Source organism: Rattus rattus, chromosome 1 (genome assembly GCF_011064425.1).
Source record: "Rattus rattus isolate New Zealand chromosome 1, Rrattus_CSIRO_v1, whole genome shotgun sequence".
In the NCBI taxonomy this organism is placed as follows: domain Eukaryota; kingdom Metazoa; phylum Chordata; class Mammalia; order Rodentia; family Muridae; genus Rattus; species Rattus rattus.
The window spans coordinates 72,197,406-72,210,892 of NC_046154.1; the positions used below are offsets into that span (position 1 = coordinate 72,197,406).

At 39.9% G+C, this 13,487-nt stretch overlaps 1 protein-coding gene across 1 annotated transcript in view; it reads left to right on the top strand.

Annotated features, from left to right (window-relative positions):
- The window catches only part of Mpdz (multiple PDZ domain crumbs cell polarity complex component), a 147,420-nt gene that overhangs the window by 10,852 nt on the left and 123,081 nt on the right, over positions 1 to 13,487 (top strand). Inside the window, exons 2-3 of the mRNA XM_032902440.1 lie at positions 10,983 to 11,051; positions 13,169 to 13,335. Of these exons, the coding sequence (XP_032758331.1) occupies positions 11,036 to 11,051; positions 13,169 to 13,335 (183 nt within the window). The 5' untranslated portion in view covers positions 10,983 to 11,035. The remainder of the gene's footprint in view (positions 1 to 10,982; positions 11,052 to 13,168; positions 13,336 to 13,487) is intronic.

A 13,487-nucleotide genomic window follows, 5' to 3' on the forward strand; every position in this document is an offset into this window, starting at 1 on the left:
CCTGCGCTGGACTCCCAGTGGTTTTTTGCTTGTTTGTTTGCTTTGTTTTTCTGTTCTGTGTTGTTGTAGCACCGCTGTTGCTTTTCTTTCTTTGGTAAATTATTTACCCTACTTCCAAAGTTGGTGTTTTTTTAAAATATAAGTTTTAATGTCTCCCATTTGCAGCCTTCAGCCGTGTATGCTCTGCTCCGCCCACAGGCCAGTCCCAGGCAGGGCGAGGAAGCGGTGCTCTCCAGGCTCCTCTTAGGACCTTACTGGGAGCCGTCACCATGCTGTCATGTGATCTTCTGAATTCTTTACGGTTTCTGGCCTTAGCAAGTATCTGTTCCTCAACAAAAGATTCCTTTCCTTCTTGGATCCCTTCTTTTCTCTGTTCATCCTCCAGGGAGGGGTTGATGTATCCCATCTTCAGATTCCTATTGATTCCCGACGATGACAGTGTTGGGTGCCTAGCACATCACAGCATGGTGCTGGCCTCCACTCTGCTCTGGCCTCAGACATAGGGTTATGTCCTTATTCTCTGCCATTCTCGTGCTTTAAGTCACCATGCCAGGCATGAAGATTTTTATACAGTTTGGGTATTCATCTTTTATTTTTAAAAAAGATTGAAATTATATGTGAAAATATGTAAGCACTGGTCCCTAACTTTTTGTGAAGAAAAAGTCGATGTAAAATGTACACATGGGAAAGCAAGAGGCTTAAGGTTGGAAACATGAGTATTTAAAAATGTACAATGACGTTTGAGAATTATTCTATCAGTAAAAACTGTTTGAAAGAAAGCTTCATGCTTGATCACACTGAACAATACCAGTGTCTTCTTTTATCTGATGGCGAGGAATGTGGCTAGAGCGCTTTTCTAGCATGTATAAAGCCTGTGTCACCACTGTTGACTGCCACCGTGACGAGATGTAGACATACTCATGGGACAAGCTTTTCGGCACACCTGTGCAGTGCAGTATTTTCTTGATTAGGTTAAACTGCGGTGGGAAGACCCATCTTAAAAGTAGGTGTCACCATTTCTTGGGTTGATCCCTCACTGTAGAAAAAAGAAGGAGTGAACTGAACACAGGCATTGAGGGCTCTTCGTTTTCTGAGTTTGAGCAGAGGCATTGAGGGCTCTTTGTTTTCTGAGTTTGAGCACAGGTAGGTACTGAGGGCTCTGCCTTCTGAGTGTCCAGCCGCCATGCTGTAGTCATCTGCTTCAAGCTCCTATTGCTCTGACTTCTTTACCAGGATGGAATGGACCCTTGAAATGTGAACTGAAAGAAACCTTTCCTTCTTGAGTTGTCTTTCAGGGTATCTTGTCAACACAACAGGAGAAGAAAGTTAGATTCTCTGTGTCTTATTGGAATAGGAAAAGAGAAGAGGAGGAGGGGAGGGTGAGATGGAATAAAGTAGTCTTTTAAGGAGAGTGGAAAACCTGGACTCTGAGCTTGTTGCTAATTCTCCTGATGCCCCATATCTAGGAAGATTTCAGTGTTTAGTTAATACTTGATGAAATAATACAGTTGTTAATTTTGGACTTGTTAATTTCTGTCAATGTCTACATTTCTAGGTTAATATGTATATTTTTATTTTTTGGTTGATTTTCTAAAGCAACCAATACCATCAATTTATTTTATATGATGGATATTGTAATAAAAACGTCTGATAGCTCTGTAACATTTTTAAGTGCTGACTATTCTCCCTGACAGTCAATCCACATGCTTTGCTCCGTGTGTCTTTGTGCATGTTCAGCTTTTTCACTTTATTACAAGCTCTTCCTTCCCACCAACGGTTGCTTCTCTGTGTCTTGCTGTACATCAGAACTAAGCTCTTTCCACTAATCTCTGGTTAATAACACTTTATGTCTCAGTACTTAGACTAAACTGATTTTACAATTTGTCAGGTTGAGTTCTACTTCCTTCAATCCCCAAGGGGCAGGGGATCATTTTTTAGGACTGTAGGTAGTATAAAAGGTGTTCCTGGTTTAGGAGATGACAAAGTACTTCCATGCAAGAAAAAGGACCAGAGTTTGTATACTCAGAACCTATGTAAATAATCCAGGCAACACTGAAGATCTCCTTAGTCTGATAACTGGAAGCCAGAGGACTGGCTGGAGTTGATGGGGGTCCATGAACCCTGTGTTCAGGTAGAGACCTTGCATCAATTAAAAAATAGAGATCTGTCAAGGATGATGGCAATGTCAACTTCAGGCCTCCAAATACATAGGCACATATGCACTCTTATACACATGATGTGAACACACAGACACACAGATACAGACACACATCATACTATATACAAAATGGAGTTTTCAGTAAGTGGGAAAGGTGTCATAAAACCTTTGGCTTTGCCACATGGATAGTAATGGGGCAGTTTGCTGTTCTTACTTTAGAAGTGAGGAACTTTGATTAAATTAAGGACTTATTGTCATAGCTGTTGGAAATACAAAAATACAGAACTTAATATACAGGCATTACGTCAGATACAAATTAGTAATCAAAATAGTTTTGTATGTCTATTGCTTGTAGGCATTTGCAAATGTTAGCTATAGCTGACTTTACCAAGTGGTTAGAACAACTCAAAGAGGACAGTACTCAGCCTAGCATCACATAATTAAGAAAGTGAATTGTTTATTCAAGAGACTTAACTAAAAATGCAACTATGAAACTCGGAAAGCCCAGCTACCTGAGTTGTTTAATCTGAAAGCCTGTAAATGTTGCCTGTCCTATATCATGACTGTTAGAAGCCAGAAGTGGGACTTGATGCTGTGGACTTCCTAGACTGTGGATTCCCAGGTTGGATCTATCTACACGTTGGCTCTGTTGTTTACAGGCTGTCTGCATGGGGGAAACACTGACTCCTGAGCCTCTGTCTGAAAGCATCTGTGATGAGCACATATCATCAGCTCAAGGGGACAGGGACAGGATACGTAGTTCACAGACAGTTCAGTTGTATATAGTAAGACAGGTTTCTCTGTGTAACCCTGGCTATCCTGGAACTCTCCAAGTAGACCAAGCTGGCTTCTAACAGCGTTCTGCCTGCCTCTGCCTCCTAAGCACTGGGACTAAAGGTGTGCAACACCATGCTCTGCACGTTGCAATTGTATTAGCTGCCGTTAGTGAGCAGCATATTTGTAAAGCTCCGAATAGATGGACTGTTGCGCTCATTTGTAGATTACAACCCTGCCTATACTTTAGATATTTCAGTGGAAATACGTTTAAAGGAGTGTTTGATGGAGGATTATGCCTGAGGAGTAGGGCTACTTTTTCATTGGAAAAATTATGCAGAATATGGCCAGGGCTTTAATCTTTCCTCCTTCTTCCCCCCCCCCCATTTCCAAATTTGTTTGTAGCCAAAATAATTTTAAATAAGTTTGATGTTTTATAATGTAAACTCTTTGTATGTCAGTTTTGGTATCAAGAGGCATGTAATGAGGCTTCACTAACATCTCTGGTGGTATGCTTCTGTGTCTATAAAATCTGGTGTTAGCAGGCTTAGACATAAAACATAGAGATTTTACTATTTTAAAATAATCCATCATTAATAATTGTGAAAGAAAGTGTTGATGCATTATACCAGCTGAATTTGAGGGTTTTGAAGAACTCTCTGGAAAGCACCATAAAGAATGGGCTTAGACAGTGAGGGTATGCTCACTCAAAACTCTCAACTCCCTCACAGCCCGCTCTTCCCTGAAGAGACCTGGAACTCAACCAAGAGGGCTCACAACCCATTAGTCACCACAAGCAAAGCATGGGAGAGAAAATGGCCACATTAGTTATAGCTCTAAAGTGTTGTTTTCTTACCAGACAACTGCTGATCAGAAACATGAGCCTGCCTTTTCCTGAGGTAACTTGTAAACTTTCTCTTTACTCCTATCCAGATCCAGCAAAGGGAGATCATGGAAGTCACAAAGGGAATGTAGAAGCACTGATTGATGAGGAAGGATAAAAATATCTAATTACGTGCAGTGTTTTGTAGCTCAGGGTAACTACGTAGGCGGTATAAGAGAGGACACCCCTGATTTCTGTAGGAAAGATTCAAGAACTGGAGAAACATGTTGGGAAATAGTGGACAATGTTTGCAATAGAGTTACTCTTAAGAGCTAGAAAGAAAACCGTAGAAAATGACATTGGAAGAATTGTATATACTTGAGGTTGTTAGACAGAACCTTGCCTCCCTCCTCTCCCCACTGTCCTAATTCCATAGTGTTTTTCAGTGAGGTTTGTCTCTATTCACTACCTTTTAGAACTCCACTGAGGAATGCCTCTGTTAGAGTTGACAAAGCCACATATTGTTCTGCCTCGGGATTGGCTCTCCCCTCTCACCAACTCAATGGAAATCCTGTGACTGAGTAGGAGGCCAAGGAATGACAGACATCTTCAGTACCAGCCCCTCCTTCTGTCACTACGAACTCTTGCAGACCAACTGCCAGCTGCGTTCTGTGTCCATGGGGATGCTTGCCTCTCCATGCATTGTATTAGCACCAAGGACACACTGTGCTCAGGCTCACTGGGGAATTGCCTTGTTCCAGGCAGGCAAAAGGACAAACAGCAAGCACCAGGAGTAACTTCCCCAGAGAATTAATTTCCAGTATAGGAATTACACCTGAGGCCACAGAGTTTATCCTTCTGTGGGTTTGAGGTCTCCAAAGAAAACAGTGGCAGAAGTGAGTTGTTCTGTGGGTTCCTGGCTGGATCTGGAATCGCCTCGTATTGACACATTTATTTGCCAGAGCCACCCTTGGAGGAATCCCTCTGCCTGGTTCTGTCCAAGAAATATGTGTGGCATCTGGTATCTTGGCCCTTAACCCTGAAAGTGTGGTAGTGAGCAGAGGCAAACTGCCTAACAATCCAAATTCCTTTGACTTTCACTGGGGAGTTAGAGAGCAGAAGAGAGTGAATCTGCTAGAAGCACCATTTCCTGAGTCAGTATGCTGAGGGCAGATGACTCCAGAGAAGGCTCCTGTCATCTAGGGGTGTGGGTAGAAAATAGGAGAGATATGCCAAAGACAAGGTATCAGAACCCCATTTTAATGTTTATTTTGGATTCTTAAGGATAACAACAACAACAACTTGCTGGAAGAGGAGGAGGGAAGGCATAAATAATAGAATAACTATAAGCAGATTTAATTTACCTTGTATTCTTTAAAATTGTCCCACCAGCTTTATAGTTGAAGGGTAGCAACAGCTCTAAGCCACAGACTTAGAGACGACCGGTTTATGTGAACCAACGCCAGTGAGTGTGTCTCTCAGCTACATATGTGTTGAGGTTTTTCCAACTCTAGAATTGACGTCGGAGTAGATTACAAGCAGAGGATAAAAGAATTTAACTAAAAACATACACATTATAATTTAAATGTGTAACTCGGGAAGTAGATACAAGTCTATAAAAACAGTATTTTTGTGTTTTGGGGTGTCTGTAATTTAGGAAGGAAATACTTAAGTTTTTGAAGGGGTAAGAATACCTCTCCTTGAGGCAGCCGTTTAAAAAATGAATGCAGACATACATGTAGGCCAAACACACATACACAAAAAATAAAAGAATAAAACAAGGAAAAATAACTTTCAAAACCCACTTCAATTCAAAGCAAAGTTAATGAATATTTGTTAGTTCAAATTTATTTGTTGTATAAATATATCCATAACTTATAAAATGTTTAAACTATAATTTTCTGTGTATCTCATTTCCATGGGATCTTTGTCCCCTAAAAAGAGGGGAAGTTTTAAAACAAAGGAAGTGAATAACAGTAGGAATCCTAAGAAATGAAAGGAAATAATATCATTGATATCTTTCTCTCTCTCTCTCTCTCTCTCTCTCTCTCTCTCTCTCTCTCTCTCTCTCTCTCTCTTTCTGGGGGAGAGGGGGACAGGGTTTCTCAGTGTAGATCTGACTGTTCTGGAACTCACTCTGTAAACCAGGCTGGGCCTCAAACTCAGAGATCTGCCCACCTTTGCCTCCTGAGTGCTGGGACTGAAGGTGTGAGCCACCGTCGTCACCTGGTGCAAACTTCTTTAAAGCATGTGGATTCTCAGTTAAAGCAATGGTTTCTGCTTATGAGCTTGTTTATCTGACTGTGCATTAGTGCATTTTCCTATAGTTTAGTATTGCTATATATCGTGACTTTGTCATTCCAGTATATGTGAAAGAGAATGAATTTAACAGATTTATGTTTGGGTTACCCATTGCTTCAGAGGAAGAAACTTTTAAAGGTTTTGTGTTGGATGCAAATCCAGAAGTGACCAGCAGCAGCCCCTTACTACCTACCATGGCTCCATGGCTCCATGGCAGTTCCTTCAGGGAATACCCACCTTGGAGGAAGGTAGTTCATAAAAGGGGTGGCCTTGTTTCTCAGCTACTCTAGCATTGCCTTAGTCATTGTCACTTTTGGAAACAAATCCCAAACATTGAACCATTTTACCAGTAAGTATTTATACACTTATTGATCTACTTACACAAAGAGTTTAGCTTACTTGAAAGAAGGAAAGGCGAATTCCCTGTAGATAGATATTCCCTGACTTGAGGCTACCCTACTTGTTGACTGCCCCGTAGGTGACTGCAGCTCTTGTTTGGACTGTGCCCTTTTAAGCCAGTGATGTACCATTTGAGTACTGTATATGTATAGACTATAAAGTGTTTTATTTTTCAAAAGAGCACAACTATTCTGTGCTTCTCAATTTAATTTTTAAAAACTAGACAGTAAGTCTATTCGTTAACAAATAAGTTTAATTTATTGTGACTATAAATCTCCAGACTTGTTTCAGTCCATTGATTTGTGTTTCTTGTTTGATGCTCTTTTCCTCTTTGTTTCCCATCTCCAAGAATGCTATATTTTGTTTTATAGTTTTTCCACCAGGCATGTGTGTATGTGTGTAATTATTTATTTACTGATGTATTTTAATATGTGAATTTAGCTTATTTTTCTGACGGAGTTTGAAATGAGAACATTTTAGCTACCTGTGAAAGCCAATTTTAAGCGAGACATGTTTCCTTGTCTGTTAGCATTGTTTGGCATCCTACATTTTCATTGACGTCACTGATATTTGTCATGTGAGCATAGCATTAGTGAACTTCCACTAATCCCGAAGTTGGTATTTAACTCACAGCCCTACAAAGGTAGCAAGCAAGAGTTTGTTTAATAGGAGATAATATTGATCAGTATGTCTAATAGGAAATAATATTGATCAGTATGTCTAATAGGAGATAATTTTGATCAGTATGTTTAATAGGAGATAATATTGATCAGTACATGAAGTAGTTTATGAAGTTAAACTTTTTTGACTTTGGAGTAATTTTAGAATTAACAAATTCTGCAGTTACTGTAGGAATGGAGAAAGACTTATAACTTTGATCATGAAAATAAAACTTGCATCGAGGAAAGCATTTTTGATCCTGGCCTAGAAAATGAGGAGACAGTTCAAAGGAGGAGAGGCTGGTCAAAGGCTGCTTGCGCCTACTGGGCAGCTGTGGTGTGGGCAGATGCTATGCTGTGCCCCTGCTTTGGAGACAGCAGTTATGTAGTGTTATCCCAAAGTCGGAAGCGTAAATGAAAGTATGCACCTTGCTCTCACAAACTCTTGCAGATATGACAGATTACCTGTGGGGGATTATAGTCTGGCGTTTGTCTGCTAGCTTCAGGAAGTGCTGAGGCAGCTCTGCACAGGATAGATGCTAAATTTAAATGCAGGGGCAGGTGCTGAGCTACTGTGATGAGCCACGAAACCGGTGCAATGAGCTTTCACTATTTTATATTTATTTAAGTTTTAGTAAGAATTGAGCATATTAACTATAAAAGTGAGCATTTCCTGAAGCTCCTCCCCAGAGAATTATTTCTATCTGTGCCGGCTGGGTAATTTTTGTTTTGAGGGTCATCAATTTGACACAGCTAGGAACAGTCTGGGAAGAAGGACCTCAGTTTTAAAAATGCCTTTGCCAGACCTATAGCAAGCCTATGGGTTATTTGTTTGTTTGCTTGATGATTGTTGCGGGAGGGCCCAGCCTACTGTGGGTGATGGCATTCATGGGCAGGTGGTCCTGCACTGAGTAAGAGCCAACGGAGTGATCCATGAAGAGCAAGCCAGGAGGCAGCTTCCTTCCACTGCTTTGGTTTCAGTTCGGCCCTGACTTTCTGTCATGATGGACTATAGCCTACAAAATGAAATAACCCCTTTCTCTCCAAATTACGTTTGGGTATGGTGTTTTCACAGCAAACAGAAAGCAAACTAAAGTGCTAGAGCAAAGCATTTTGTTTTGTTTTTTGTTTTTGTTCACGTGTTTGTTTTCTGCTAGTTGCTGTGAGATCCACATTCAGAATGATGTGCTGTGTGAAACACTGACTGACTGCATACGTTTATGTCTGATTCTTCCAGAACAGCTTGCCAGAGAGCAAAATGGCCAATTAGTGCTTGCTCCTCAATAAAGCCAAATATTTAGCTTATCTTTCATTCCTTGCAAAAAAAAAAATAGTGCTATGTACCCTTGTTGGGCAGTGAAATGGTCATTGAGGATCTGGGAAACTGTCCTTATCATAAAAGTTTATAGAAAGCACACAGGCCTAAGATTGTAAATGATGTCTTAGTTTTACTAAGCAAATACAAATATAAGAGGATTGTCAATTAAATTACCAGTTAAATTTGAATTTTAGATTTTAGTATAAATATCACTAAAGTTTTGCAGGAATTGTATACTAAGAAATTAGTCATTTTTCCTGTAGCTCAAATTTGAGTAGGCATTGTGCTTATGTTTGTTCATTCTGGATGTGCTCAGTCGAGGTAAAAACTAAAGAAGAACGCAGCACTCCAGTGCTTCCTTCTCTCTCCTCTAGCCTGACCACCTTTCACTGCGAGCATTTTTGTGAAACGCATGAAAATACTTTTTTATAAATACGCAGCTTTGTGGTTCGTACAAATATATATCCAGTAATCTCCTCAGACCGTGGATTTTACATTCTCTTAATTTATACAGGTGGTTGCACCTTAGACACCATCTCACACATTCAATTTTAAAAAATCAATACCTCTACCTTGTGATTTTGTTTTCCAGGACAGTATAGAAAACGGGAGATAGAAGATGAGTTCAGTGGTTCATGTTTCTTATCCTTGGCAGGAGAGGGAATGGAATTAAGAGCTTGCGGACTACATAATGAGATTGAGGTCTGCCAGGGCTGCATAATGAGCCCTGTCTAAATAAGTAGGGGCAGTAGGATATAGCGTAGGCTTGGAAATAAGGCAGGGGGTTTCAAGTCCAACTTCCCCACTTAAGGACTCTGTGACTTCGGGCGAACACTCTGTGGGGCACCAAAGGAGCACTCTGTCAGGCACTGGAGGAGCACTCTGTAGGGTACTTGAAGGAACATTATTTCAGGCAATATAAGGACCCTTACCTTTAAGATGTCGTCTCTTCCCAATTCCAAGTCCATTGAGTAATGATTGGTGTGTGCTTCAGAGTGTGTGACTATTGAAATAGACTTTGGGTCCATTTATATGTAACCTGATAGTGTAGTGCCCACAACTAGAACTTATGGATGGTCGATAGTTGGTATCTACTGCTTCTATGGGTCTCTCTGTTGGGGGATTAAGTCTTAATTTTTGAAATGCAACAGCTATGTTTTAAACACTAATATAAGTAGGTTTACTTTATCTTGAGTGTTTTTTAAAGATTGCATTTTAAAAGTGATTTGTTTAAAATATATGAACATCACATAGGTGATAAGTGCTATTATTTTTCTTTGATAGGACTACTGATAGGTTCGAAAAATGCGTAGATCCAACTGGATCAGATTGTGTGGGCAGTTGGTTGTGTTGAATGTCTATACTAGTTTAGTTCATTTTAGACTTTATTTAGACTGAATATAGTTTTCTTCATTGGTTTAACCTTTATAGGTGTGCTGGTTAGTTATTTGTTGGTTTCTAATCAACTTGACATAAACAAGAATCATCTAGAAGTAGAAGCTTCAATTGAGAAAATGCCTCGAGCAGATTGGCCTGTGCATTTGTCTCTTGGGCCTTTTCTTATTAATGATTGATGTGTGAGGGTCCAGCCCACTGTGGACTGTGCTACCCCTGGGCAGATGGTCCTGGGTTGTATAAGAAAGCAAGCTGAGTCAGCCTTCAGAGCAAGACAGTAAGCATGAGTCTTCCATGGACTCTACTTTCTGTGTCCGAGTTCCTGCTTCGGTTTGTGCTCTGTGATGGATCATGTCGGAGAGAGAGAAACCTAATAAACTCTGTTCTCCACAAGAAAAAATGGTCAGTGTTTTACCACAGCAACAAAGAACGAAGTAGGAGAGAAGGCAGTGGTTTACATGGTCGTTCTACCATGGAAAAGAAGAGGAAAGTTGTGAGATGAAATTTTCTCCTGGTGAGGAGCAGCACTGTGTAACATTTAAACAGTGTACTCTGGAGCCAGATGTGTGTGTGTGTGTGTGTGTGTGTGTGTGTGTGTGTGTGTGTGTGTGTGTGTGGGGGGGTGTGAGAGAGGGAGAGAGAGAGAGAAAGAGAGAGAGAAAGAGAGAGAAAGAGAGAGAGAGATATCTTGGCATGTGTGTCTCTCTCTCTCTCTCTGTGTGTGTGTGTGTGTGTGTGTGTGTGTGTGTGTGTGTGTGTGTGTGTGTGTGTGATCTTGGCTTCACACTGGTGATGTCACCTGAAGCAAGGGACTTATTCGGTCTGTTTCCTCTTGTAGGTGGGTAGACAGTGTGGGTTAGGAGAATAACTGAACAGTGTGTTTGAATGCCGCCCAGCATGCTGTAACTGCACTGGGAATAGTTCTTCCGTTTACCTCCCATTAACCTTCCAGCCCTTCCCTTCTTGCTTCTCAACATTATATGCTATTATTGCAACTATTAGGCATGTTTTAAAATCATTTCTTCGCTCTGTATGAAACTGTTACATTTAAGTCAATATCATTTTAATAAAAAGAATAGTAATATCACCAAGCACTTTTCAGTCTTTAGATTTCATTAAAACGTAATGACTCCATTTTATTTCCTTTCTCCTCAGAGTCTCCTTTTAGTTGGTGTTTGGCATCATTATAGTTTGGCATCTTGAAGAAGATGTTGGAAACCATAGGTAAGAAGACTTCTCTTTCCTCTGTTGCTGTCAGAAGCGAGCATGCTTCAGCTGCTTTCTCAGTACACTATTCTCTATATACTATAGTAAGTTGGGTTAATTTCTTATCCAGTAGCATTGAACTAAGTCATGCATTTCTATATTTGTGCATTTTTTTCACATTGTTATAGAAACAATCATTCAAAATAAATAAACATATGAGGGAGTGTACAAATTGTGCTTAATAAGCTTGATAGAAACTCTACTCTGTTTTATGAAATGAATAATGACTTTCGGGTGTCACTAGGAATCTGACCAGTAAGCTAATACTACAACAAGATTGTTATTCTTACTTGTATTTGTGCAGGTAAAGTGCTGCCCAATATGGCAGTAATTGTACCTCAAATTCCATTTAAAATAGTTTAATTTCTGCATGAGATAATTTTGTCTGAGAGATCAGATTTCCTTCACTTGTGTGTGAGTACTCTCTTCCCCACACTGCAGTGTGGGCCAGTGCTTTAGAGAGACTGATTATAGAAAGCCGGGCACACTGCAGCGTCTCCAGGTAGTTCTTGGGCCTGGGTACTGAAGGGTGTGCACAGTTCACTCTGACAGCCCAGCAGTTGACAGTTTTGAGGGAATGGGACAATAAAAGGAAAAAGAGCTATTGTGACATTTGACTCCTGACTCTGTTCCTACTCTGATCATAAAATTCTGTGTGGTCACATTTTCTGTGTCTCATTCTGTATTGAAATCTTAGGCCATAAACATTGCTGGAACACATAGGGAAGTTCCTTATACTACAAGAGAAGGAAAGGGAAAGTGTGGCTTCCATTAAAACACTGCTTTCTGGATTTGTTCTGTTAGCAGTTACTAAGTAGCATCGTCCTGGAAGAATTGATGTGCATGTTAGTAATAGAGTTGTGTTCTAACTTATACAGAACAGAGTTTTCAGGTATCTCTTTATCAACCTTTGCTTGGAATTTCTGAATGATTTTTTAGCTTGATTGTGTGTATGTACTCACGATCAACATGATTTTGTATTTAGTTACCCAGTATCTGTGGAATGCCAGATGTTGTTCTGTAAGCACTGTCTCTGGTGGTGATCCTCTCTTTTCTGATTACTGTAATATATGTGTAATATTGCATGTAATGTACATGAAATAGGTGAATATGCTAATATATATACATATATATTGTTATGCTCTCATGACTATGAGAGGACATATTGGAAGAATCTCTATTTGATAAAAAAAATTGACTAGTGAAGTGTAAGAACTTGTGTTTGTATAATTCAGGAGCATGTTAAAGTTCACTGGTGGAAGCATGTATGTAAGGTGCTAGGATTATCAGATCGTAGTCAACATGCTTGCTTTCATAAGACACGGATTCAAAATATGCTTAATAGTGATCTGAATTATATGGGTTTGAGACATTTATAAATATGCTATTTAATTTAAGGGTCAAACATTCCAAGGGTAGAAATAGTACCTTGAAATGTCTGTTATTGAGCATTCCTAAATTATCAAGTATAGAACACTTAATCTTTTAATATAAGGAATTATTATATTTTAGATGTGATTCATCACTCACAACAACATCCACTTATTAATGGGTAATTTATCTTCTTTATTATATGTAAATACAATGTTGTTTATCTTTTTGAAAAAGAGATTAGACGTTTAAGGCCATGTAAGGCTTTATGTGATTTTCACAGGAGCTGGAGCATCTGGCACTGAGTTCGTTACACATCATTCGCGTCAGTTTCTGTGACTTTACAGCTCTTTGCTTAAGTGTGTACGATACCTAGTTCCTGCTCTAAAATGAACTTCACTGTGAGAAACAAAGATTTTAGTCTTCCTCTAGGTCCTTAATCTAACCAAGCAGCTGGATTGTTTTGAAGTATATGTTAATATGCTACTTAATTTTGAGAAAAAAGTATTTAAAGTCTTAAAACTTTACTGTCCTTCAACTGAATTAAAAAACGTCCATCTTTTTATAGCTTCACACTTGGTTCATATATGACACTGCTGTGCACTTCGGGGGATTATTTTGAGGTTTCTGAAGGTGTAAGAGTCTTCACAGATCTCACAAGCCTTTTGAGTTCTATTATTGACTGAAGCTTCTCTTTGGAATAGACAAAAACCGGGCCCTGCAGGCAGCAGAGCGCTTGCAAAGCAAGCTGAAGGAACGCGGGGATGTTGCAAATGAAGACAAACTGAGCCTCCTGAAGTCTGTCCTGCAGAGTCCACTCTTCAGTCAGATCCTGAGCCTTCAGACTTCTCTACAGCAGCTGAAAGACCAGGTAGGGTGGCATCACCCACAGAGGCCCTCATGGTGTGGCAAAGACCTTGTGAAAAAAGGCTCTCACTTTTCCAAAGCAGACTTCTCTCCGCGTTAATAAATAATGAAGTCACTTAAACCAACAGACATTCAGGCTCTCTGTGCCTGTTCCCT